The sequence below is a fragment of the Drosophila mauritiana genome, chromosome X (genome assembly GCF_004382145.1).
Source record: "Drosophila mauritiana strain mau12 chromosome X, ASM438214v1, whole genome shotgun sequence".
Classification (NCBI taxonomy): domain Eukaryota; kingdom Metazoa; phylum Arthropoda; class Insecta; order Diptera; family Drosophilidae; genus Drosophila; species Drosophila mauritiana.
This window is the reverse complement of record NC_046672.1, coordinates 11,494,063-11,520,709: the sequence shown is the minus strand read 5'-3', so window position 1 is coordinate 11,520,709 and position 26,647 is coordinate 11,494,063. Positions and strand designations below refer to the sequence as shown.

Sequence of the window (26,647 nt, the reverse complement as noted above, 5' to 3'; positions counted from 1 at the left end):
CAACAGCAACATGCAGCAGCAGCAACAGCAGCAACAGCAACATGCAGCAGCAGCAACAGCAACAGGCAGCAGCAGCAACAACCACATGCAACATGAGCCGGCAAGCTGTACTTGAACAAGTCGTACTTGGCATCGTATTTTGGCTTTGGACTTGGCCGACTGCCTCAGTGGAGGCCTCAATGGAAAGAAGAAATTTCGCTGCCGACGAAGGCGGCGACGTTGGCGGCGACAGTGCGCGCTGCCGCTGCTGCTGCTGCTGCTGCGCATGCGAAGTGTTCCGCTGCGAGAAAGCAGGTGTCTGCAGCATTCGGCGCTTAACCACGGCGCGAAGCAGACGCGTTGCTCCCTCTTTCTGCTCCTCCAGGCGCGATCGATCCTCGTTGCTCTCAGCCGCATGCATAGCGAAAAACAAAAATAACACAAAAAATACCCGATGTACAAACCAAAATATTCGATATATGCGAGCGTAATCAACAAACAAGCCAATTTACATATGTAAAAGAAAAAAAACAAAAAAGAAACATAAGTAAATGAAAACAAACAAACATAAAGCAAAGCCAAACGAAACGGAACGGAAAGAACCGCTGGGAAAACGGTTAGCAAAGTGGTGATCAACACGCTTTTTGTGTCCTTTTCTTTTTTTTTTGTTTGCATTTTCTTTTGTGTGTGCTCCACTTGCGATCGTTAATTGTTGACCGCGTGCAACACGCCGCCCTCCTCGCCCGCTGCTGTCATTACCAGCAACCCATCGGCAACATCGGCGGACTGCAGCAACTGCAGCAGCAGCAACAGACGCAGCAGCAGCAGCAGCAGCATCAACTGCAGCAGCAACAGCAACAACATCATCATCGGCGGGCAGAAGTAACGGCCACCGTTCAAGTGCAACTGTTTTCGAAAGTTGCCGCTAACGCATCCTGTTTGTCAGCCTTCGGAATTTTTGATTTCGATTCGGAATTGGAATTGAAATTGGAATCGGAACTTTAGCTGCAACATCACGGAATCGAAATCGGAATTGGGCCTAGGACCAAATAGGTGAGTGCCGGCAGATGGGATCCACATGCCGGAAGTTGCCTTGTGCGCAGCGGAAACGGAAGCAGTAGAACAGCTGTGAGAGGATCCTAAAATACGAAAACGATAAGGGAAATAGGAGGTAGATATAGGGAGAGATCTTAACTTGGGCCCAGAGGCTACTTTTCGTAACCAAGTTGCGGTTACTAACTAACTAAGTTACATATTTCAACTAAAATGGGTAGCTACTTTTTACTACAAAAAAAACTTTTAATAGGTATTATATTATTTCATCACAAACGTATCAATACAGATGGGTTAGGAACACAGAACAACATAAATAGATTATTAGAATGCAATGTTATTAAGCTTTCTGTTTTCATAAAACAAAGGTAGTAAATTGAAACGCAAAGAATTGCCACTTAAAATCCTGAGGATAACTTAAAAGTGTTTAGATTGCTGTTATGAAGGAGAAACCTCGAACTAAGTGAGAAAATAGATAAATTAAGCATGAATAATCATCAGCAATGACAAATGTCAGTGATCAGTTTTCAAGGTCAATAAATAGCGAGTGAAGAATTCACTTAATTCTTCCAGAGTGTTGCTTTCTCGCCTTCACTCTTTCCTCACTCTCTCTTTCGACGGAATTTCCTCACACCTTTGTCACTATCTTTGGCCTTCTAATTGGCCAACTAAGAGCACTCGTATTTGTCTGGGCCAAGATGACCCACTTGAGTTATGGGGAAACCTATTAACACTTTTCACCTCCGCAGCTACCCTTTTATTTTCTCAAGTGAGTTGTCATTAAACAGATTCTTTTCTTTCTTGACTTGTCGCAGCTTCCCTTTCTTTCTTTCTGCCTGTCTGTCTTTTACACTTCAGTCTATTCATTTATGGTCAGTGGGTGGAGTTAGAAAGGGGCTAGAAAGGGGGATGAAGAAGAGGGCCCACAACACTTAGCAAGTCAATCAATCATCATTGAGTTGACTGAGAAATTGCTAATAAATTGCAATTAGCGGGAAACACTTTCATATAGCAGGTAACCATAACAATGAGAAGAAATAAAAGCGAAAAGCACTTTCTTCGCCACGTTCTCTCTCCCTCTTCCGTTTTCCGTTTCTTCTGCTTCTTCTTCTCTTCTCTTCATTGACCGCCCACAACAACACTATAAATATCGAATAACGATAAACAAATTAATTACACACTTAACAAACAGCAACACCATCACAACAACAATCAGCAGCAGCAGCAGCAATAACAGCAGCAACATGCAACATCAGCAGCAACAGCAACAGCAGCAGCAGCAGCAGCAGCAACAACACAAGCAAGTGCGCTGCAGAAATCTACGAAGAAACGTAGAAATCGGTGCTAAGAAGATTTGGCTGCCGCTTATCATTTTCCTTTCACTGCAGGTGAGTTGAGCCGATGCAAATAATTGAAATCAATTTAAGCGAAAAGCCGCAGACACAACGGCAGCACAAGCAACATCAGCTTATAAAAAGATAATTCCCATTAGCAGCAGCCGGCTTAAGCTTCTCTCTCTCTCTTACAGTGGCGTGCGGGGATTTTGATGAAAGGGGGTTTTAACTGAGCTTACACTTACTAGATTGGGTTCTTCAATAGCCACTTGAATATACAAGGAATGTTTAGTTCAAAACTAAAGCATTTAATAATTTGTTCAGGCAGTGCCTATTATTATCTTTGAAATAGGTGCAATTGGCCCCCCTCCTCCTTTCTCGACACTGTTCTGCATCCTGCTCTCTCCGCCTTGCCGCCCACACCCTCTCCTTCTGTCTGCCTGTCGTCTGCCTCGCCGTGTGCGTGTGAGTCCAAGTGTGCATGTGTGCAAGTGAAAGAGCGCCTCTGCCGGAATGAAACGGAATAAAGAGGAGCCGAGTGGAACGGCATGGAATGGGTGGGAATGTGCTGGGATGGGACGTGTAATTGGCATGGCCTCGTTTCTCGAGCTTGTGCGAATGTTACATGTGCTGCTTTTAGTTCCTGGAATCAATCAGGAACACATATATTTATAGCATATCCAAGTGAACTGACCAGCGGGGAAAGTAACGGAAAATTGAGTAATTAGTGCGGGTAATGAAAAGGATACACATTGGAGATGCCATCTCTGCAATTTAGAAACTAAACATACGTAGTAATGGTGGCGTTTTAACTAAGATTGCGGTTTTTAAAAGAATGCTGCATTTGCAACAATTTGAGGCTCTACAATGTCCTTTGAAGTATTTCCATGTGTGCAAATAGAATTCAGCAATAACAGAGCACAATTCTACACTCGTTCCGCAGCATTCCTTTCTCTTTTCCGCCTTTTGGCACATATTAAAAATTCCATGTGCATCCCATGTGCTGCCTAGGTATTACCCCCATGCCCAGGCCCATCCCCCAGACCGAATCTCTTCTCGTCCAGCGTTCATGACGTTAGAAAGTTATTCTTTTTGTTGTTCGCCAGCGTTTTTTTGGCCATTCTGGGGCGATGACACAATTTAGCCTGGTAGCCAAAAAAGCATAGGAAAACGAAGCATTTTCATTGCTTTAACCAGCGGCAGCATGTGGTGGCAGCATCATCTCCACTTTTCGCCTCCTTTTCGCTTTCATCTTGGGGTCGAGAAATGCTGCCAAACGACCTGGCGTTCACCTTTGACCCTCCGTCCTCTATCCACCATCCGCCATTCTCCTCCAGCCCAAATGTTTGCCAAATTCCGATTCTCTGCTAATGTTTCACTTTCTCCCGATTTGGTGCGCTGCCAGGCAGACAGCCTCTTCCCGAAATCCCCTCCAAAAATAATAAAAAAAAAAACAGCCTAGCACCATGCATTGGTCGAGGTCAAGATTGGCAACAACAGCCGGTTTCTGCTGTCTTCTGTCTTCCGTCTTTGGTCTCTAGTCTTGAGTCTTTAGTCTTTAGTCACATCATTAGTCTTCTCCATTTCGTATTACGTGGGGGGACTGCACAGGGGATGTGAAATGGGGGATTTGGGAAGTGGGGGCCTATTGAAACTCACGACTTCCCACTGGCTTGGATGGGCAAACACTGTTGCCCACTTGGCACACATTTCAATTAACGCAGTTCTCTCGAGATGATTAGTTTCGCATATGAGTTGGAAAACGAAACAGGATACATTTCAATACTCATTTGGTGGATTTCCATGTGGCGGCGTATTAGTGGGAAAAAATGTAACTTTGTAATGTTTTCTAGTCATTTTTTTGGTATTCATGGCCTGCCGCTGCAGTTGCTCCAAATCACGTACCCGCATGCAAATTTGATTATAGAATTTTGAGCAGTGGGTTTTCCCGAGTTCGTGGCCCACTCGTTTGCCATCTTGCCCCATCGAGCATTTACGATTTTACCATCTACTTGCTTACTTACCTTTTTGTCGTCAATCGTCTGCCGCGCTTGCCACATCACTTTCTACCAAACAGGATTGCTTCAGGATGCCGCCGTCTCAGCCGTTGCGACATCCCATCTTAAGAAAACAAAAAACAAAAAAAAAAAAAACCAAGTACAAAAATATAAAAATCCAATACCTGAGATACTGAGACACTGAGACACTCGGATGCTCAGTTTTCTCAGCTTCCCAGTTGGCGGAGAAAGTTGTTTTCGGCGGTGCGGCACAGATTTGGCCAAATGGGATGCAGCCTCGCCATCTTCGCTGGGCATCTTCATCATGGGATTGCTATGGGTATGGGTATGGGTATGGGTTTGGGTATGGGTATGGGTATCTTGGCCATGATCGCCATTTCCATGGCCATGGCCATCATCGTCCACCTGTCCGCAATTGCTCCAGTGCCCCCAACCTCCCGCTCCTCCTGCTCCTCCTCTTTCGTCTAATTGCCAAGATAGCCAGGTAACTTGGCAACTTGGCGAGTTGGTAACTGAATAAGTCCAGTTCGGCGACAAGTACACGGCCAAGCCATCGACGCGGATCAAGATGTTCCTGAATGGCCGGGCGAAATGAAGAAATGGTCACCCGGAACATGGCCACTGGCCAATCCAATCCGCGCCAAGTGAAGGACGTAAAAAGAAAGTAATGGAAAATTAATTAAGTTTATTAGCAGATCGCACAGTTGGTCACAAGATGCGACATGGGAATCTTGATTAGAAAGGATGGATGGGCTATACAGATACATTTTGAAAACGATTCAGATTCAGAGAGAAAGGTTTATTTATATACATAAATATTTATTTGTATAGAAATTAACTTGAAATTTGGTCCATTATCAGTTAAAGTTTGCTGTATGACTCGTTAATTCTATCCGAGTTATTCTTTTCTAACATTTAATATTGACATTACTGGAAAAGTACAGAAGTAAAGATCTGTTGCTTCCCACCATCTAAGTTATCTGGATTGCATCTAATCTGTTACCCGGCTATTATCGGGTACACACCACCATCATCCCAGGCCGGCATCTCCTGTTCCATCCATGTCGATTGCGATCTCAATCTGGGTCTTGAAATGTCTGGTGTCTTGGGTCTTCCGTCTTCGGTCTTCAGTCTTCGGTCTTTGGGGCTGGGTCCATCGTCCATGGTCTTTCGCCTTTTGTTTGTGTTGCCGTCTGGTCTGGTCTGGGGCCTGGTCTGGTCTGGTTCTAGCCTTGACATCGCCTTTTAAGCCAGGCGGATCTCCCTGGCAATTGGGTCGCCGCACGTTGCATGTGGCACAAGAAGAGTTGCTGGTTGGAAAACAGAAGACAGAAGACAGAAGACAGCGGACAGAAAACGGCAATCGGCAAACAGACGTCGGAAAAAAGCGAAATTGTTGCAGTGCCCGTGGTTTTTCTCTTGTTTTTCTCTTTCTCCACGGCAGCCAGTGGCTTTTTGCTGCCTTATGCAATTGAGTTGCATGCCGCATCCGCCTTGCAACCTGCCTACCACTTGCCACTAGCTGCTCTGCGCCCATTCCATTTGACATTCCCCAACTGAAATCATACCGTTCTTCATCATCGCAACTTCTCATCTTTTCACCCTCTCTTCATCTTACCCCCCACAAACCGCAAACCCGAAAATGGGGCTACAGGTCGCACTCGTTTGCGCGGACGATGTGGAGGTGGTGAAGGCGATTGCCGGTGGACCCGACGACGATCTGACCATCGCTCTTGGGGATCACGAGAACGAGCTGGACCAGATGGCCCAGGAATCGGAGCAGGAGCAGCAGGCCCAGGCGCAGCAGCAACAGCAACAACAGCAGCAGCAGCAGCAACAGCAGCAACAGCAGCAGCAGCATCAGCAGTTGCCGCAAATCCAGATGCAGTTGCCCCAATCGGTGCCCAAGGTGCAGGTGCACTACCAGCACAACATGCCACAGCCGCCTCCAAATGTGGCACTCACCATGCGAAGTAAGTGAAAATAGCCTAGCAACTACTTGCATATGCAATGTTTGAATAATTATATATAAACAGCTTAATAATATTAACAAAAATACTTATACTGCTGCTGCACTTACAGACAATCACCAGAACATTCCGCTGAGCTTTGGCCAGCCGTTCGGACCTCCTCCGCCGCCGGGTGCCCAGTTCTACAAGGGACCACCTCCACCGCAGCTGCAGCAGCGACCGCAGCCCCCGCCGCAGTTGCAATTGCAGGTGCAGCCGCAACAGCAGCAGCAGCAACAGCAGCATACGCAGCAGCAGGGTCAGCAGCAGCAGGTGCAGGTGCCCGACTTGAGTGTGGGCGGATCGAGCAACAATGAGATATGGGCGGCACCTGTACAGGATATGCCCAAGATTGTGTCCCTGGACGTCAAGTGCGAGAAGAACGGGATGAAGGTGTTCGTGCAGTTCGACAAGCCCTTCAATGGCATTGTGTTCTCCAAGGGTCACTACAGCAACATGAACTGCGTCCACTTGCCATCGGGACTGGGACGCAGCTCGGCGAGCTTCGACATTGGACTGCACGAGTGCGGCACCGCCGGCAATACGGACAACTATGGCCAGGGGTATGGCCATGAGGCGGGCAGCACGGGAGCAGGCACCTACTTCGAGAACATCATCGTCATCCAGTACGATCCGCAGGTGCAGGAGGTGTGGGATCAGGCCAGGAAACTCCGTTGCACGTGGCATGATCAGTACGAGAAGAGCGTGACCTTCCGTCCATTCCCGGTGGATATGCTGGATGTGGTGAGGGCCGATTTTGCTGGCGATAACGTTGGCTGCTGGATGCAAATACAGGTGGGCAAGGGTCCGTGGGCATCCGAAGTCTCTGGACTGGTTAAGATCGGCCAGACGATGACCATGGTGCTGGCGATCAAGGATGACGACTCCAAGTTCGATATGCTGGTGAGGAATTGTGTGGCGCACGACGGCAAGAGGGCGCCCATCCAATTGGTCGACCAGCGGGGCTGTGTCACCCGACCCAAGCTTATGTCGCGCTTCACCAAGATCAAGAACTTTGGAGCATCTGCGTCCGTGCTGTCCTATGCCCACTTCCAGGCCTTCAAGTTCCCCGACTCGATGGAGGTGCATTTCCAGTGCACCATCCAGATCTGTCGCTACCATTGTCCGGAGCAATGTTCGGCGGAAACGAACCTGCAGGATGTCCACCACTTGCAGGTGGGTCCAGAATCGCAGTACGGTCCACCGCCGCAACTTCATGTGGATGCCTACCACGTGGCCAGCGCGATTGGCAAGCGGCGGGACGAGCGAAGGGTGCAGCGACGTGCCCGAGCGGTGGCCGAACCGCAGGTGGGTCTGAACAGGATCATCAAGGTGGTGTCCTCCGGCGATCTGACCTTCGCCATCGATGAGCAGGCCGGCGGTAATGGAAGCTCACCGAATGGCGCGAACTCCGGCGTGGATCGCAGTCCACAGACCATGGTATTTCCACTGCGCGAGGAGGGCCTGATCTGCATGACCACGCCGGGCTTTGCCATCACGCTAATCGTGCTCCTGGGTATCCTTGTCACGTCCTGCCTTACCTCTGCGGTGCTCTACGTCCGACTGCGTCCGTTCTCCTCGTTCGCAGGCAGCGCCAAGGAGCGGGCTGTGGCCTTCACGAATCCCCAGCTGGCACCGCTCCCCGTCATCCAGCTTCCCTCGCCGGCGGATCTGCAGGGAACGCTCTCCAAGAAGCGGGCGATGTCGTGAGCACGACCCCGACTGTGCAACTGGAACTAGTTCCGCGGGCGGATTACCGATTTCCGGCGGCTGGGCAATGGCACTACTGATAGCTTCTTCGGGATCAGGTCTTTTGGTTGGCAAACAGAAGAAGTTCTTTTCAAATCCATTCTTAAATCGAGTAATCAAATTCTATAATTGAAATCGAAAACCATATAAGTTGGTTAAGAAAATATTTGCTATAATCGTATTCTATTTATAACAAATTAATTATAATTTTGCCTTGGTAAGAAGGTCCACGTCCAAAGACCCCGATTTGAAAAGTAACTGCCATTAGTGTCATCACTAGCTACTGCGTTCTTTCAGCGCTTCCGTTTCCGGTTCTAGGTACAGTTGTGTCTGCGTCTGCGGCTCTTAAATTTGTAGCGTACACTTCGTTAGTATAATTTTTGATACAAATCATTTAACATTAACTCAAGCCGTTTACTGGGTTCTCCTCTTCCTCTTCCACTTCCACTTCCTTTTCCATTTTCATTTCTAATTCCATTTCCGTTTCGTGAAAACTGTAGCTCTAAACCCCCTTCAGCACACCACTTCCTGTTTGTTTCTATCATTTCCACATTCCATCCTTGGTGGCAGTCCGATAATCGATTATTTTTGTTTTAGTTTAAGCCTAGGTTCTATTTCATGTAAAACGGTGCTAAGCCATGATCAGCCCACATCATACTCGTACATATATCCATCTGACAATCACTTGTAGCTTTCTTCAGCATTTGAGCCGATACAATCCATTACTTAGAGTATTTCTCGTAAGACTCTCTTAAGACTTTGTAGACACGCATACACGCACATTTTGCACACAAAGACACACACATACACGCACACTTATACAACATATGCATAACAAATATACACTTGAATTAGTCACTAAATATTTTAAGCGCTTTAAGCCGTAGACTAAGCCGAATACTTCTGCGTCCCACTGTCAGAGATTTTCCCAGACCTGATTTACTTATATCAGATAGTACGCCCTATAGTCCACTTATTTATTTGCATAATGACTTATACATATCGCATACATACCCACATATATACCGCCTTATATATATCTTCGATTTTTTTTGTCTACTTTTGTAAGCCGAGCAATGCGAGTGAGAAGAGAAAGTGTTCAATAAATTGTTTAGAATCCCTAAAACGCTGTTAATGTTTTTGGTTTTATGGAAAGGGTGTTTAATATTCTACGTAAGTGTTGCGAAATCACTAAAATGGCTTAGTGCCACAGAAATTACCTACAAATGTGTCTAAAACTATGCAACACTATTTTAAGACCGATAGACGAACGCATTTTCCTCGAAGTCTGCGGTCCATTTTTCACTGCATACTTTTAGACACCTTGCAAAGTGCAAGTGGTGTGGATTAATAGCGTATCTTTCTTTCATAAAGCTTCTAATGAAATCCAACAATGGCAGGTTATTTATTTTTCATCTTAACTAGTCTTTATTCAATTGTCAATTTTGCAGTTATAAAATTTGCACTTAAGTTTAAATTTTGATACGCATGCAAGGAGTTGCAATTGCTTTTCTTCGTACTTTCAATGGAAAATGGTAGTCGGTTTTGTATGTGTGCGTCAGTAAGTCTGTGCTTTTATGAGTGTGTGTGTGTGTGTGTGAGAGTGAGAATGTACTAAAATTTAACTAAAATTCCCCTAATTATGTTTTGGATGCCGGTCGAAAAGAGCACACAACAAAAAAACAAAACAAGTGTCCGAAAGCAAAATAAAATTAAGAATTTCCATACCACACGACTTACAGCTAAATCTCGTATGTATACTTTATAGATATATGTATAAATAAATAAGTTCCCTTACGCCTAGTGGATGCGTTGCATAACATCCATCTCCTTAAGCACGGAGCACCTTTCCGGAGTCTTCATTTCATTTTGTTTGTGCATCTCTCTCTCTCTTTGTGTACTCTTCCATTATTTTTCTATGATTTCCTCTACGCAATTTAACGACTAAATGCAACCAAAAAACAAATTGCAAAAAAAAACTTTTAAAACATTCAGCACCGAATCGAGCAGTTTGAGTATTGCATTGTTGCCCGATCTCTGATATCTGATATCTGATATCTGCACCATGTGTATCTCTTTTCGTTTGGATCAGGATCCCGAACAAACAACCCAATAATACGTTTAAAAAAAAAAACAATAATCATAATAAATAAATAATAATGGAAGGCGTAGATGTGGGCAACGTGATTTGATTTCGCTTTCTGCTGGTTTCCATTTCGATTTTGAATTCGCTTTCGATTGCTATTCCGATTCTGATTATGGTTCTGATTATGATTCTGATTGCGATCTATATCTTGATGCCGAACGATCACTGGACCGTTTCGTGACCTGAACTCGGCTGCCTCACTTGTTGCTGCTGCTGCTGTTGTTGCTGCTGCTGCTGCTGTTGCATGTGTCGCAGGCGGAAGAGTCGCAGGGTCATCCAGGAGGCCAGTGTTCCGGTCACCGGCATGGGCGTCTGCTTCTCCAGCGCCTCCTTTTGCAGCTGATAGCGATATAGCAGGGATCCGGCCACCAGAGCGGACACGATCGTGGCCGAGATGACAACGATGAAGAGAATGCTGAAGCCAGGCACTGGCATACAAATGCCGTAGACGACCTCCTCGCTAATCTTGCCCTGGAACACGGTGACCGCCTCCTGTTTGGAGTCCGGCGAGAAGGCCAGATCCGCCTCGGATATAACATCGTACAGACCGCTGACGCCCACGTCGGCACTGCGCACCTTGCGATCGGAAATGACCAACGAACGGCGGCGACGGCTCTTGGAGGAATCATTGCTGGCTGCTGCACCTGCTTCTCCTGTCAGCTTGTCCTCCTGCTGCGTTTTCTGTTCCTTCTCCTTCTCATCCTCCTCCTTGTCCAAATCGATGTGATCCTCGCGTGGCTGCTTCAACGCCTCCGCCTGTGGTCTGTAGACGGGTCGTGGCACGTCCTCATCGCCATGACCGTGTGGCTCCAGGGAACGGGGTCCCGCCATCGGTACACCCATACGTTTCTGGGCCTCCAGCTGCCGTGGACCGTGTGGGAACTTGCCGCTCTTCTTAAGGCCCAAGTACCGCTCGCCCTCGCCGCCTTCCATGTCCAAGTCGGCGAGATCCTCATCGCCAAACAGATCTGAGAGATCCGCCTCCTCCTGTTCCTCGTGCACGGGTCGTGGCTGCAGATTAACACTCTTCTCGTGACCATAATCTCCGCCAGCTGGCATTCCTCCGCCGCCCAGCGTTTGCTTGTGATCGTGAATGATGTCCTCGTAGAAGATGTCGTGATCTGGACCCATTCCCATGCCCATGCCGTGTTGACCGCCCGGCGGCAGTGCCAGATCCCTGAGCAGATCGTTGCTGCTACTGCCCATGGCATCCGACATGTGCACATCCTTGCGCTCATTGGCATTGGTCAGTCCCAGGCCGAGACCCAATCCCAGGCTCTCGCCGGATCCACCGCCACCACCGCCCACGCCCGTGTTCTGGCAATGATCGAGGCAGCCGTGGCGGCAAATCTCCACCTTGCACTTGATGTGCACACTGAGGGCATCCGGGAATTTGAAGGCATGGAAGAAGGCATAGGTGATCACGGTGGCCCTCTCGTCGGGCGCACGTGCCTTCAAGAAGCGTGAGATCATCTTGGGTCGCAGCACGCAGCCAAATTCATCGGACAGGTTGATCACATGACCAGATCCATCGGAGGCCACGCAGGATTTCACACGCATGTCGAATTCGCCTGGCAGAGATCGAGTATGAGTTAGATTACATCTAGCATTTAACGCATAGTCCCATTCTCACCTCGATAATCATTGATGGCCACTACCAGGGTCAAAGTTGAGCCGAGTGGTACAATACCACTTACTGGCGGCGCCCAGGGTCCCTTGCCATGCTGAATCTCCATCCAGCAGTCCACATTGTCACCTGTAAGATCGAAGAAAGTTAATTGCTTTCCACAATAGTAGACCACGTGAGTAAAACGGGTATAATACTAGTTAATATATGTTTGAAAAGTACTTACCTCGGAAATCCAGCTGGATAACATCGAGATCGGCAATGACCATCGGTGGCTTGGAGGCGGTCTTCTCGTAGTCATTGAACCACTCGCATCGCAATCGCTTGGCCTCGTCCCAGACTTCCAGCAGATCCTTGTCGTACTGAACCACCACCTGGCATTAAAAGAGAAATTGGATGTTCAGACGACGTTCTTCCTATAGAGGAGCACTCTGACCACCCACCGTATTCTCGTAGAACTGTCCGTTGAGATCCGGCTTGGTGCCGCAGCGGGAGTACGAGATGCGGAAGGAGAAGAACGTTTTGCCCGTGGAGGGCGGCACGTAAACGCAACGCGGATCGCTGTGTTGTCCTTTGGGGATAATGGGGTCGATAAGTTAAAGGATTATATGGAACATTGCCATATGATGAAGGTGACTCACCTTTGGAGCTGACAATGCCCTCGAACGGGTGCGAAAAGGTGAGATGTACATCCATGTGATCCTTGCCGCACATCACCTCCAGTGAGACGATATTGGGCATTCCGTCTGGCCGTTCCATGGGCCACAGTTCATTACCAGCTATGACTAAACTAAACTGTAATTAAAATTAAGCCGAGAATCACAATTTAGTTAATTGTATAGAAAGAAAAAGAAAACTTTTATGCATTTTAGGCTGGACGAAGTTTAAGTGATGAACCGCTTAAAGAACAGAAATACCCGTAAAAGTCTTCTATGAATTACAAGTGGTATGGATATCAGCTATAACTTGATATTCCCGATCCCGAAATTCATTGGCCAGCCTTGTGGGTGGGCTCCTAACGGTTCCACTGGCACCTGGCACCTGACAAACGTGTTGCCAATAAAAACGAAACGGCAATCCAGTCTCTCCAGTCTTCAGGCTCTCCAGTCTTCGGTCTTCGGTCTTCGGTCTGCTGTCCTCAGTTCCCCCCATTTCGATGGCCAATGAAGGCCAATCGAAATGGGAAAGCGAATTCCACTTGGCCAGCATCCGTTTGGCTTTTTGAGGGGGATCTAACTGGAACCAGTGCAGTCCAATCATGCTTGTGGGGCTTGTGGTTTTCGGGAGGTAGTTGCACCTGACACATTTGCATATTTGCATATTTGCATACCGATACCTGCCCCAAACTGCCTTGCCACATGCCGCATAGATCGGCTTCGATCAGCAAAATCAAATCGAGGGAAGTCTGAGCGAGTCGCTGGCTCAAGGAATTTGCATTTTCCTTGCCCCCGTCCGCAGTAAAAGTTGACTTACTGGACGAGTGGCTCCTGAACAAGTGGGTATTCATATATACATATATATATATGGATATATATAACCGGGTATATAGCAACCGATCTTAGCTGGTGCCACATTGTCTGGCGTCGCCACAACGGACGAGAATGGAAATGCAGGAATGGATCTTATGGATCGCAGCCAGATCTTCCAGTTGCTCGTTGCTTGTTACTGTATAAATTAGTTTATGCAAATGCGTTGTAATTGTTTTACATCTTGATCAAGCCAACGAATAGTTTAGCATTATTGCATTTACAAGCTTACCTCTTTTAAATAAAACATTGAAACATAATCAGCGACAACAGTGCGTATGCGTAATAGTCAAATGCAAACAGTCAACAGTACGTATACGTAATAAAAACATCAACTTGTTTCCCAAGTTTAGCTCTTGCTTAAATTCGATTTTCGTTAGTCTGATAATATGTACATATGTTTATTTATACTTATAAACTTATAAACTGCGTACTATCAATGATTTTCCCTTCCAAAAGCAAAACAAGCTGCTTACTTACAATGAATTGCAGTTTTCAAGCAAAACAAAAATACGTCATGTTTGAATTCGACTACATTAAACAAATAGAGACGATTGCCAGCGATTCCATATCATTCTAAACGAGCGACACAATGTGGTGTTCCGTCTTCGGAAGCCTCCTCCTCCGCACCAAATGTGCTGACCCATAATGAACTCCACTCACGCTCATTCTCATCATCGTCGAAAGGGGAGAGCTATCGCATAGTACGTATATACCATATATGTTTGGTGTATCTTTCGAGAATGAGTTGATCAACGGAGGCGCGTTGGCTTTATGCAGACTCACGATTACGCTACAATTGAAAAACGCCGGCTGAACGGCGAGATTGTTTTGGACGCGGGCCAAAATGGAGACGAATGGTGAAATACTACTACTCTCTCGAATTTCAGTTCGGAACTGGTCGGCTCTGCAGGGGACTGGGTTGGGGTGATCTATAAAAGCAAGTGGGTCGGCATTGAAAGAGCAGTTCTAGATCAGGTCGCAAACCAACCGTATATACAAAGATATATATATACAGATATATATATAAACAAATAGCAAATACAAACTATGGATCGTTGGCTAAATCGCGTTGCTGTTGTCACTGGCGCCAGTTCGGGAATCGGAGCTGCCTGCTGCAAGGATTTGGTGGCCAAGGGCTTGGTGGTCGTGGGTCTGGCACGTCGCGAGGAGCGTCTGAAGGAGCTGAAGGCTTCGCTGCCGGCGGAACAGGCCAGTCGTTTCCATGGACGCAAGTGCGATGTCAGCCAGGAGCAGGAGGTGATCGATGCCTTCGCCTGGATCGATGCCACACTGGGCGGTGCCGATGTGCTGGTCAACAACGCTGGCATTGTTCGCATTGGTGTTGGCATCACCAACGAGGGCAATGGCGCTGATCTTCGTGCCATTCTGGATACCAATGTGCTGGGCGTTTCGTGGTGCACCCGCGAGGCATTCAAGTCACTGCAGAGACGCAATGTGAACGATGGACACATCCTGATTGTCAACAGTGTGGCCGGACACCGGGTGATCAACCACCCGGGCATCACCATGGGCATGTACTCGCCATCGAAGTACGCAGTCACCGCTCTCACGGAGGTGCTGCGTCAGGAGTTCCACAACAACAAGACCCAGACCAAGATCACGGTAAGTGGGCAGAGAGAGATATTGCTCAGATTTGGCTTTTCAATTACTTCCATTCCATTTGCAGAGCATCAGTCCCGGTGCCGTGGACACCGAGATCATCGACAAGGAGGCCCTCGGTGGCATTCCCGAATTTCCAATGCTGCGCTCCGAGGATGTGGCCGATGCCATCAGCTACTGCATCCAAACCCCGCCAAATGTCCAGATCCACGAGCTGACCATCAAGCCCGTAGGAGAAACCCTCTAGACGTACGATTTCCCACTGGATGCACCTGCTATTTGTGTTTACAACAAGGAAGTGTCATATGAACTTGATCTACTATATTTTATTTTTATTATATATTTATGCATGTTGCATATGCAGCAAACGTTATGTGATTAAAATTCTTTAGCAAACCAATTCCTAATTGTTTCTAACTTTTCTTAAACATTTGTTGTTCAAACAAATTGTAATCATATTTCCGTAGATAAGATATTGTTCTTTGTTGTTGTTTGCCCATGGTTCACACCAATTATTATTGTTTAAATTTGATTTTGCTTACTCACCATTAAGTGTAAGATAAATATACAGCTACTAAACCTAAGGTCCCACAGTCGTGTAGGGCCTTTTTGTGGGCTCCACATGTTGGCGCTGTGGGCGTGGCGATCGGATCTGAAAATAGCGAAAAATTCATAACAATCAGATAAGTTTAAACAGTAGTTAAATGCTGGGACTACCTCAATAATATGTGTATTAGCACTGAAAGGGGGAAATCCAGAAGTGGTCTTAACTGGTTTTTTCTCTCTTCGCCTATTTTTTCTTAATGGATTGCTTGTTCGTTGGGCAACAAGAAAAGGTGAAAAACCTTAACAATATTATTTTCTGGCATTCATAGTATTTATCTTATTTCACTACAATTTAAATAATGCTCAATTTAGAAAGTAGAAATCACCTGTTTCCCCCCCAAAACACAACAGATATGTATAATTGAAACGCTTTCACTGCACTGCGCGTGTGTTATTCTACGTCCGTGCCAGCTAATCAACACTGTACTTCATATATATTCAATTAATTGCACACTCTTAATTGATCTCATTTGCACAATAAACTGAGGGCCTTGTGTTGCACTATACATAGTAGATATTTCGCGGCAAGCAATCGATTTGGAGGCACGAATTCGGTTTGCGGCACAGGTTGAGGGAGCGAAAGTCGTGATCCGCAGTAAATGTGGCCATAAAAATTGCGGCAATTGCATTGAGAGATTGACTGATCTCCTGATCCCATTGCGATGGTGGTTGTTGGCCAGAAAAAAACCCCAAATCGGGATAGTTTTAGGCTAAACTATTTCAAAGAGCGAATGTCCATAATAAACTCTTTTTAGGGCAAGAGATATAGCGGGGAATTAATATCTTCAAGCTACCAAGGTATATATCGCAAATATTCCCGCTATTTATTAAACCTTCCGATTGAATTGTTGTATCTTTAAGCAAATTCCATCTGACTTAATTACACAGCCCAGTCCACAGACCTTCTTCCCATCGAATTCCTCTTGCCTTTCTTCGCCTTTTCCCATGAAATTCCCTAATTGTTCTTTTTTTTCTTTTTTTTTTTGGTGGGGCGGCACAAGAACACAGAGTGGGCGCGGTCACATCGTCATCATCATCATCGTTGTCGTCCTCCGACCAATTCGTATGTTAAATATCAATTGTTAAAGGCCCTTACCCTCATGCATCCTTTTTTTTCTTTTTCCCTTGTTTTTTTTTTTTTTTTTTTTTTGGAGCTTGTCGATGGAGCCCGTTGGGGTAATAAAGATGTCGATGCTCGTCATTAGCGCGCTGCTCGTATCCGGGGCCAGATCGCACTTAACCTGACGCCCCCGGCCAATGCGCCAATGCAGCAATGGACCATTGGACCACTGGACCATTGGACCACTATGCCATTGGACCACTGGCCAAATGGCCAAATGGATCGGCCGAAAATTGCCCGACTACGTGAAATGGCCGCAAATGTGAGGCTGCGGCCGCGACCACGAAAAGAAGCCATAAACAAATTGAAATTTAATAAACGGCCGGGCGGCCAATTTCGCCCGGACCTGATCCTCGAACCCGAACTTGGAACTTGCAACCTGCCGATCACCATCGACTCTGATCCATTCGATCGCGGGACCCCCGGGGGCGTCATTTCAACATTGCAAATTGAGGTGCCTGAGATCGATGTCGATGAAAATAAAAATGGAGGTGGAGTTGCAGTTGGAGTTGGAGCTGGAGCCGGGTAGTTATGTTTGGAGTTGGAGGTAACTCCGCTGGTCGTGAGTCATGCGGCGGTGGAAATATCCGCTTGGTGACCCACTGCCCACATTATGTGGCAAATGTCAAACTAATTTATTGAGACATCAAATTCCCAGTGGAATGTAAGTACATGAGTTTGTAAAGAACATAATATTTTGAAATATTACATCATCCTTTTGGCATAACGTTTTTTGGTCACCTTTATGGAACTGTCTGGTGTCCCCATTGACAACTATTTATAGAACCTTTTTTTGGCGCAGAGAATCATCAGGAAATGCCATTAATTGCTATTTGATTGACGAACATTTCACTGCAAACTTTCCAATTTGTTCAATTCTTTCGCACACATTGGCGTATAAATAAATTCGACAAATATTTACCCGGTCGATTGTGCGTTGGCAGCACTTTCCCTGTTCACCAGAGATCGACCAGCAATTAAGGAGACGCCGGCAATCAATCAATCAATCAGATAGTCAGTCGGCCGGTCGGTTGGTCAGTCAAGCCCACAGTGCACAGAGCACAGAGCACAGATCACAGAGCCATAGAGCAATAATAATAACAATAATAATAAAATCTCATTTCTTGTCTGCTTTTCATTGTGCGATTTGTGTGCCCACTTTTACCCAGGTGCGCGGCTATAAAACAGGTGAAAATGAAATTGGGAAACAAAGCGAATTCGAAGCCGCGGATTCGAGATTCCGAATTCGAGATTCGAATGCACGAAAAGATGATGGACAAGCCTCCGAATGAAGCGAAAAAATGCGGTCACTGGAGATTCTCGCGCAGAACTGTAAATAAAAAGAAAAAAAAAAACTGAGAGATAATAAAAAAAAAACCCGACTTCATACAGACCCAACGGTAAACGGCAAACAGCCGATATGCTTATTTGTCTTTAATTCGGAGCCAATTAATTTCTCTCCACTTGTTTATTGTTTTTTTTTTTCAACTCTTTATTTTTTTTTGGTCTTTCATCTAGCGAGTGAAGAGTGAAAACTGGTCGGATTTGAGCCCAAAATTGCCAAGTAGCGCCCAAATAGGTGAACAAAAAAACTCCAGACTGCGGCTAGACTAACTGTAACCCAGGTGCTAATTTGCATGAGCGCCGACAGAGGGCGTCCAATTAAGAGTTTTTACCCAAGGGGCACTGATGGGTGGTATCTACATATCTGCGGGTCTCTTTACCGTACTAGATTATGGATTAGATTATGGATTAGGAACTGAGCTGTCTGTACTATACTCAATGTGCCAGAGAAGACGAATCAAAGATTCATAAAAGAGGCAGTTCTTCTTTGATTTTAGGATAGAAATGTATGTAGCACCTTTCCCATCGCTTGGGGACATGACTGGCACAACTAACTAACTGGCAAGCTAGCTAGCTAACTAACTAAGCCAAAGAAAGTGCGATGGAGCTAGAGCTCTTTGGCCGCGTGTTGCACGCTCTAGTGGCGCTTAATTAATGACGCCGCCGATGGTGGTGCTTCTTCTTCTTCGACTTCTTCCACTGCTCGCGGTGCAATTAACAGTACCGCACTTGCAACGCGCGGCGAGGAGAAGAAGCGAGAAGAAGAGTGAAGAAGAAGAGCTGAGTAGAGCGGAAGAGCGGAAAAGTAGAAGTTAACTCGACACGCTCGGTGAATTGGGCCCCCTAAAATCCAACTAAATGGCCAAAAAACATACAAGCATATAGAAGCACTTCAATAGATCTAAATTGATGCGATCCATTCGTTGCTCATTAACTATGCATCAAGTCAACGAGTCGAACGAACGAATATGAATCAAAAACGAATCAAAATCGAATCAAAACGAAATCGAAATCGAATAGAAATTGTCGCATCAAAAGGCGATCAATGCCGAACTTTGCTTACGGTTAACCCCAGTTTTCACTTTTCTTGTGGAAATGGAAATGCCAGTGGAAATGGAAGTGGAAATGAAGTTGGATCCGACTTGGAAATGCCGATGGCGCCGACCACTTTCGAATCGAATAACGGTCTGTGCAAAAAGCAAACGGTAAATCACCAGCCCATGCTTCATTTCAGCTTAGATACAGATATAAACGTATATATATCTTTTCGTTGGCTTATTTTTTGATGAGATACATCTATGTATACCATAACCATCTCGTATTTTTAGCTAACCGTGCCCCAGTGAAAAGCACAATAATCACGATAATGATAATGATGCTTTGGCTATGGGAAAAGCGCAATGCCGAAATCAAAATACATTTTTAAATGGTTCACTTTCTTTTAATTAAACTGGTTACAAACCAGCTAGCCACCTCCGACTTAGCCACCTTTATTTTTCGAGCAAGTTTGTCCACTTTTGGCAACCGTTTTTCATTTTTTTTTCGGGGGCGCATTTGCCAGCGTACACAATCGCCAAATGCAATTTTATGCGGCTTAATTTGGCTGGCACGAAAAGCCGGCTCAGCAATTAAAACACAACCATAGAGATGGCCAATTTACGAACTTAAGTTGGCCAAACAAGCTGCGAACAGTCCGGAGTTAATAGCTTCAGAATATTAAATTTGTGGGCCTCCTCGACTCGAAGAAGGCAACAATTTGCCACTAAATCTCATGGCAGTGGGATGGGAATGGGATGTGAGGCGACACAGTGAAGATGACATCGTTTCCCAGTTGTTGCAGCAGTTGTCAACAGCTATTCTGCAGCTGGAAAACGTTCAAATGGCGCTGGCAAAGACCGAGAACGTGTCAAATGGCCCCTGACTCCATTCCGCACCATACCATGCCATGGCGCACTATGGTATACCATTCCGTCCTCCGACAGTTGCAGTTGCCATTCAAATTTGGGCCAGGCCCAGAGCCTGGGAATCATGCCTTCGGCTTGGAGACCCATTTGCAAAACACCAAAACCGCCCTCCCCGCCTATTCACTCGGTGCGATGAGGCCGTTGCAGCGAAACTTTTGTTTGGCAGTCTGTTGTCAACATGACAACTGCCAACTGAGAGACCGCTCATCCCCCATCAGCATCCATGACTCCCACTCCCACTCGGAATCCCACTTCCCCACAGCCATCAGAGTCAAGTGCAAACAATGCTGGCCGGAATCGAGAATGGGACACGGAGTGGGGGGACTGGGGATTGTGGAGCTGGGAACTTGGAGCTTGGAGCTGGTAGCAATGGGGCAGACCGTCTCGACGGCAGAGCCAAGCCCAGCCAGCCAGCCAGCCAGCCATCCAGCTGCTTATCATCGGATGCACAGACGAAAAGCTAACATCTTTATTGGGCATGTTTATGCCAGAGAGTGTTCAAGAGTTGCTCGATGCGCTGTGCCCTTGGGTCACTTGGCACTCTGCTTTTGAAGAGGACTCGAGGCCTTTAAATATGTATGTACTTATGGCATTTGCTTTAAGGCTCACTCAGAGTGGCTTCGACTTTGAGGACCGATTCTGCATAATTTCCACACCTTAATAGCAAATTTAACTAATTTGTTGGATTTTCGGGATGAATATAATCAGTTCTTAGGCCGGAACATTGCAAAGAATGGTCCAAATGTAGGTTGTCATACCTCGTTGGGCTCCTTATTTATTCCCTAATCGATTGGCATTCAAAATTGGAAGTATTAATTTTTTGCCATTTTTTGCAAATTTTGATGATGTTACCCCTTACCGAAAATGCGAAAATTGACCCAAAAATAAATTTTTCAAAATCCTTCAAAAAGTAATAAGGATAATTAGTATTGGTAATAAGCTGTAAAAAACAGCAATTGGTTTATCTTTATGACCATTTTTAGGCAAGTTATGATGAAAAGACAAATAGCGGATTTTTCCAAAAACCCTTTTTGCGAATTTCCGTAATAAAATAATCAGTTTATTGACCAAAACTTCAAAAATAATAGCCTGAATATGGAATGTCATACCTCGTTGTGCTCGTAATTAAATTTCCAATCAAACTGTGTTCAAAAATTGAAATTCTATTTTTTGGCCATTTTTTGCTAATTTTGATGATGTTACCCCTTACCGAAAATGCGAAAATCGACCCAAAAATCAATTTTTCAAAATCGTTCAAAAAGTGATGGGGTTAGTTAGTATTGGTAACGAGCTCTAAAAAACAGCTATTGATTCATCTTTATAAGCATTTTTGGCCAAGTTATGATAAAAAGACCCTTCGCAAATAGGGAATTTTTCCAAAAACCGATTTCCCGAATTTCCATAATAAAATAATAGGATTTTTGGCCAAAACTTTAAAAATAATAGTCTGAATATGGAATGCCATATCTCTCTAAGCTCGTAATTAAATTTCCAATAAAACTGTGTTCAAAAATGGATTTTAAAATTTTTTGCCATTTTTTGGAAATTTTGATGATGTTACCCCTTACCGAAAATGCGAAAATTGGCCCAAAAATCAATTTTTCAAAATCCTTCAAAAAGTGATAGGGGTCGTTAAACTGGGTAATTAGATGCTTAAAACTGATATTACTTATGATATATGACCATTTTTAGCCAAGTTATGGTGAAAATTCCTATTGTAAGTAGTGCATTTTGGCCAAAAGCAGTTTAGCGTAATAAAACAATCGGTTTCATTACCATAACATTTGAAATAATGTCCCAAATAAGAAATGTTATACCTCGTTGAACTGTAATTAAAATCGGAATTCCATTTTTTTTACGAATTTTTACAAATTTTGATGCCATTCGACTGTACGGCCTGTTTTGACCAAGTTACGTGAAAAATCGTAAGAAACCTCTACGGATTGGATTATTTTAATATTTACTTTCGACCGTATTGTTCAACTGTAATCTCAACTCAACAACATTCCTAAGTGTTTGAGATATCTTAGCTTGATGAGCCCCATTGGGTCGATCAGTACTCTCACTTTTCTAACCGTTTGATTGGGCCAAAGATGCACTAAAGGCCAAAATGTGCCACGAAAAGTTTCCATTTCATTATGGAATGTTTGTAGAAAGGCGAAGAACAGTTAGACGACGAGACGCCGGCATCTCAAACTCAATAGACCCCCCCCCTCCCCCCTCACCACACCACACACACAATCTAAATATTTTCCAGTGTCCAAAGTATCTTTGATGTTGGCTGAATACAAATTAACATTCTGTGAAAGAAAAGACTTGTCGACGAGGTTTTATCTTGTATCCGCATCTGCATATTGTACACGTCTTCGTATCTGTATCTGTACCTACTGTATCCATGTATCTGCTGTTGCTACGATGTATCTGCGAATGTGTATATGTTGTATGGATGTGAAAGAGCACTGGGAATAGAATTTACTGGGTCGATCGCGGCAGCAGCTCATAAATTATGCGTCATCGATGAGTGGAGTCGAGCGAGGGGCTCGGGAACAATGAATGAAGAAACGAAGGGGCAGAATCAGACCTTGAATCGAAAAGTGTTAGGGGGTAAGGTGAGGTGAGGCTTAGGGTCCCACCAATAATGGTTAAAGCCAATCATTTGAGGCCAGACAAAGAGATAGTCCAGCGTGGAGATAGTTGCCGTTGTCCGATATACCGATACCAATAGCGATTCCGATGCGAATGCGAATGCGACAACGAGACTTGCAACTAGCTGGTTGCAACTTGGCGTTGCATTTATGGCCAAGTCGCGTGTTTGTTTGCTGCTGCCAATCTGGCCTCCTGGAATTGAGTTTATTGTGCCACAGCGGCGTGCTTCGGATTGTCGCATCAGCTTAATTAGAATTCGAAGTAGTTAACGGTGCATTTAATGCGCTCCAAAACGGATCAAATGCATTTGCACCGCTACCACTCACTTCTCCATCTACTTGGCCCCGTATCTGTGCAAAGATCTGTTCTATTTATCTGCTCTCCGCAGACAAACTCGCAGACTAATGAACCAAGTGCCAAGTGACGAAAGTTGTCATAACATTTCATCTGCTGCCTGTCGCATTGCCACACGGCCTAATGGTGGCAATGTGGCCAGTAAAAGATGTCAAAACAGTATGCTAATAAACGTGCTCTTGGCCACTCTTATCCTCGTGTTATCTGTGTCTGGCGTGTATCGACCATCGTCTGGCTTGTTTACTTAATAAGTACATAGATAGGATGCGAAGGAAAGGGGCTCTTAGTTTACATTCTTTGATTTAAGTTTGCTGGGGAATCTGGTATTAAAAGCTTTATGGCCTGATGAAGACTGTCTTAAAAGAGACAACATGACCAAAATTTCCTCTAGGAATCCTTAAAGAGCAAGCTTAGCCAACTTATGCTTCTATATCTTACGCAGTTCTAAAAGTTATAAATATGAAAATATCTTACCACTAAGTTTGTAGTTTCAATAAAAGATAGATAATGTGTGTAACTTACCGATAAAGTGTAATCTTTCCGAAGGTCAAGACACAGCTGAGTGTGTTACAGCTGCTCTGGACTCCTTATATTTCCGTGCTTTTGTGAAATCCCGGCTCTGCGTTTGGCAAATGCATTAAAATGTGAGTGAGGCACAAACAAAAAAAAAAAGTAGCAAAATGGTGTGGCATAAAATTGTACAGAGCAGAGGAGGACAGAAGTGAAATCGGAACAGAACGGACCAAACCGAACCGGACCGCCTAACACGTAACGCAAATAAAGAAGAATCATCATCGTCATCAGAGACTTTTCAGTCCGAGAGAAGTCCGTGCTCATGGCGACTGATTGATGATTAGTTGCCATTTGACAGGTGTATGCGAGTTGTGCGGGGTGGCCGTGGACAGGGGGGGGGGGGGGGAGAGAGAATTGGGGGCTTTGGAGTTCGGTCAATAAATAGTGCACCTGCTGGGCGTGTGGGAATATGATCCGCCAGATGACGTTGCTCTTTTTTATGGAACTCTAAGTCTCGCGTCTCGTCTTCTTGGTACGTGTGATTGTTATGACTAACTATTATTATGTATGATTGTTATATTTTCCACACGGGAAAAACTTTGGAAAGTGCCAGCCGCCAAGGCGCAGTGCATGCAACACCTTTGATTTTGATTTCGATTCTGGCCAGGCTGAGAAGACACCACTCTGCTGCAGAAGAATCAGTGGCAGAAGACGAGAGGACGCAGGGGCGCACAAGAAGCGGAGGCAACAAGCCAGCCGCATTTGTGCTAATTGGGAAAATTAGAAAGCATGAAATGCTCGGCTGCATTTGCTGTCTAGCTGGTTAATCGGCTCCACTGGCAGTGCAAGAAGACGAGGCAGAAGATGCTGGAAAGACTAAGATTGGATGTTTCACAGAACTCAAGCAATGCAATTGGCTCTGCGGAGAGAGGAATAAGAATAAGATGCAGGAATGACAGATCCTGGATAAAGTCTTTACAGGAAGGAAAAGAAATAGACTTAAGATGTTGGAAAGCCGTAGACTGGCTTCTCCAAAGGAATAGAATAAGTTGCTGGTAGAGTTGCAAATCGTGGATATTTCCCACAACTCAAAATTCAAATTGGCAATGTGACAAAAACAAAAAAAAACAAAAAAAAATTATTTGCTTTTGGATGGAAGAAACACTCACTTCGCGGGGACGTTTCTTCTCAACTCTCTTCTCGTTCTTTCTCGGTATCTTGCTAAGCTTAAGCAAGTAACGGTAACAGGCAGTGGCAACAACAAGAACAATAAAAAAAAATTGCACTAACACTTGTAAGCACTTCGGGTGGTGTTACTTATTTGATTTTCTATTTTATTTGAAATTGATTTATTTTATCAACTTTTGTTGTGGGCGGGACTGGACAGCACACTGGGCATCGGATCACGGATCACGATCACCGATCACGACCGTTAGCAGCAGCAGCACGTGTGGACTCGGCGAGCGACGAACGCGAAATACGCGAGCCAGCCAGGCGATACTTTCTTTGGCCTCGTAATGTAACTGTCGGGAACAGCAGCCGCAGCAGCAGCCGAAGAAAGAGGCAACAGCAGCAGCACAAGAAGAAGAAGAAGAAGAAGCAGCAGCACAAGCACAGTAGAGTGAGCAAAAGAGAAAGGGGGAGAGAGGCAGCGCAAGAAGCTGGCAAAGCTAGACACACACACACACACGCAAGCACACTGAGAGAGTAGCTCTGCCTGCGCCGACTGCGACTGCGCGACGAGCTTTTTACACCTGCGTTGGCAGCTGCGCAAATGAGCACAGCTCAGCCAGAACTTGTTGTTGTTATTGTTGAGACTGTTTTTGTTGTTGTTGGTGGCGCTAATCAAGCGGCCTAATGACATAGAATAGCCTGCCAATTAGACGACCAATAAAAAGAAACTTACATCTAGCACTTCAATAAAAATACATACATTCGAACGCCCACTCAATCAGCAGAAGATCGCGAGATTTTGAAAACTCCTCCTGCAGGAAAATGGCAACGCAGCGGAAAGCTGGCAGCGCAGCCGACGTTGACGTCGGGAATTTGGCGCACTTGAACTTGAACTTTCGGCGCGCTCGTTTCGTAGAGAAGCTTTCGACTTAATGGATACCCTAAAGTGTTCTCCATATGTACATTAAATTATTGCATTATGAAATGTACGAAACGCGTAATAGGATTATAAGAAAATCTCTAGGAATTTGAAGCTTATATTTATTCAAAATACTTTAATTATAAAACGTAAAGAAACGCTTCAAAAATAATAATTAAAATGTAAGCACCTTGATACCATTCAAAAAATCGTTATACTCTTCATACCTTATCCGAAAAATACTGGACACATGCAGGGCGAAATATTGTAGCCAGCTTTTCAGGTGGGCAAGGTGTATAAGTTAGCTTTTTGGGGCTGGGAACCGATCTGCCGGCTCATAACGGTTAAACAGTTTTCGCCCGTCGTTGACAACTAATCAAGATGGGAACAGAAGTTGATCAGAGCTGATTTGAGCAATAAACTAAAAAAAAAAGAACGAAATCCGTTTCCTCTTGCGATCTTATGCTCCATCTCTCTTTAGCACACATCGGAATTGGCAAGCTTACACATACATTTGCACACCAAGAATCTGCAACGGTTTTCATGCTGGCTCTTCTTTTCCTCGTTCTTCTTCTTCCTCTTGGTCTTCTACTTGGCAGCTGCTTTTCTCCATATTTGTTGTTAGTGTTTGAGAGGCTGCTCCTCGCTCCTCACTCGCTCTCTCGTTCTCCCTGTCTCTCTCCGTCTCTTTCCCACGTGCTGGCTCTATCTCTCTTTGTAGACTGGGCGCATTTAAACGGTAAACATCATGAATGCATTTGGAAAGTGGTTGTGTTGTGGTTCGTGGTGTTTGCATTTTGCATTTCTTCGCATTCTTTTCTGTTTATGTGGCTGTTGCTGTGTGTTGCATCGCACAATTGTGCCAACAACAAGGCGGAGAAATGTGAAGAGCCAGAAGAATCAGAAGAGCCAGCGGCAGAAGCAGAACAACAGCAACGGTAATA

General features: G+C 45.2%; 3 protein-coding genes across 4 annotated transcripts; 2 read left to right on the top strand and 1 right to left on the bottom strand.

Annotated features, from left to right (window-relative positions):
• Positions 1–2,254: 2,254 nt before the first annotated feature.
• LOC117146897 lies at positions 2,255–9,268 on the top strand. The gene is made up of 3 exons (XM_033313503.1): positions 2,255–2,420; positions 6,039–6,357; positions 6,467–9,268. Exons 1-3 carry the CDS (start codon positions 2,277–2,279, stop codon positions 8,101–8,103), a joined length of 2,100 nt encoding a protein of 699 aa, XP_033169394.1. The 5' UTR covers positions 2,255–2,276; the 3' UTR covers positions 8,104–9,268.
• Positions 9,269–9,546: 278 nt separating this feature from the next.
• LOC117146898 lies at positions 9,547–25,097 on the bottom strand. 2 transcript variants are annotated; one of them, XM_033313504.1, is made up of 8 exons: positions 24,781–25,097; positions 23,621–23,717; positions 15,611–15,716; positions 12,557–12,710; positions 12,359–12,486; positions 12,142–12,289; positions 11,922–12,044; positions 9,547–11,859 (listed from the first exon to the last, which is right to left on the bottom strand). In XM_033313504.1, the coding sequence occupies exons 3-8, from the start codon at positions 15,686–15,688 to the stop codon at positions 10,451–10,453; spliced, it is 2,040 nt and encodes a 679-aa protein (XP_033169395.1). In that variant the 5' UTR covers positions 15,689–15,716; positions 23,621–23,717; positions 24,781–25,097; the 3' UTR covers positions 9,547–10,450. The 2 variants fall into 2 exon arrangements, with proteins under 2 accessions (XP_033169395.1, XP_033169396.1); XM_033313505.1 differs by having other exon boundaries at positions 24,902–25,097.
• LOC117146899 (farnesol dehydrogenase) lies at positions 14,423–15,455 on the top strand. Its single transcript, XM_033313506.1, has 2 exons — positions 14,423–15,067; positions 15,132–15,455. The coding sequence occupies exons 1-2, from the start codon at positions 14,492–14,494 to the stop codon at positions 15,309–15,311; spliced, it is 756 nt and encodes a 251-aa protein (XP_033169397.1). The 5' UTR covers positions 14,423–14,491; the 3' UTR covers positions 15,312–15,455.
• Positions 25,098–26,647: the final 1,550 nt, after the last annotated feature.

Excerpts from the sequence above, each read along its gene's own strand:
- LOC117146897 (XM_033313503.1), top strand. The coding sequence starts at position 2,277 with ATGCAACATCAGCAGCAACAGCAACAGCAGCAGCAGCAGCAGCAGCAA. Across the intron at positions 2,421-6,038 it reads TCATTTTCCTTTCACTGCAG|GTCGCACTCGTTTGCGCGGA; the intron begins GTGAGTTGAGCC and ends ATGGGGCTACAG. Across the intron at positions 6,358-6,466 it reads TGTGGCACTCACCATGCGAA|ACAATCACCAGAACATTCCG; the intron begins GTAAGTGAAAAT and ends CTGCACTTACAG.
- LOC117146899 (XM_033313506.1), top strand. The coding sequence starts at position 14,492 with ATGGATCGTTGGCTAAATCGCGTTGCTGTTGTCACTGGCGCCAGTTCG. Across the intron at positions 15,068-15,131 it reads AGACCCAGACCAAGATCACG|AGCATCAGTCCCGGTGCCGT; the intron begins GTAAGTGGGCAG and ends TTCCATTTGCAG.
- LOC117146898 (XM_033313504.1), bottom strand. The coding sequence starts at position 15,688 with ATGTGGAGCCCACAAAAAGGCCCTACACGACTGTGGGACCTTAGGTTT. Across the intron at positions 12,487-12,556 it reads GGGCATTGTCAGCTCCAAAG|GACAACACAGCGATCCGCGT; the intron begins GTGAGTCACCTT and ends TTATCCCCAAAG. Across the intron at positions 12,045-12,141 it reads TATCCAGCTGGATTTCCGAG|GTGACAATGTGGACTGCTGG; the intron begins GTAAGTACTTTT and ends TCGATCTTACAG.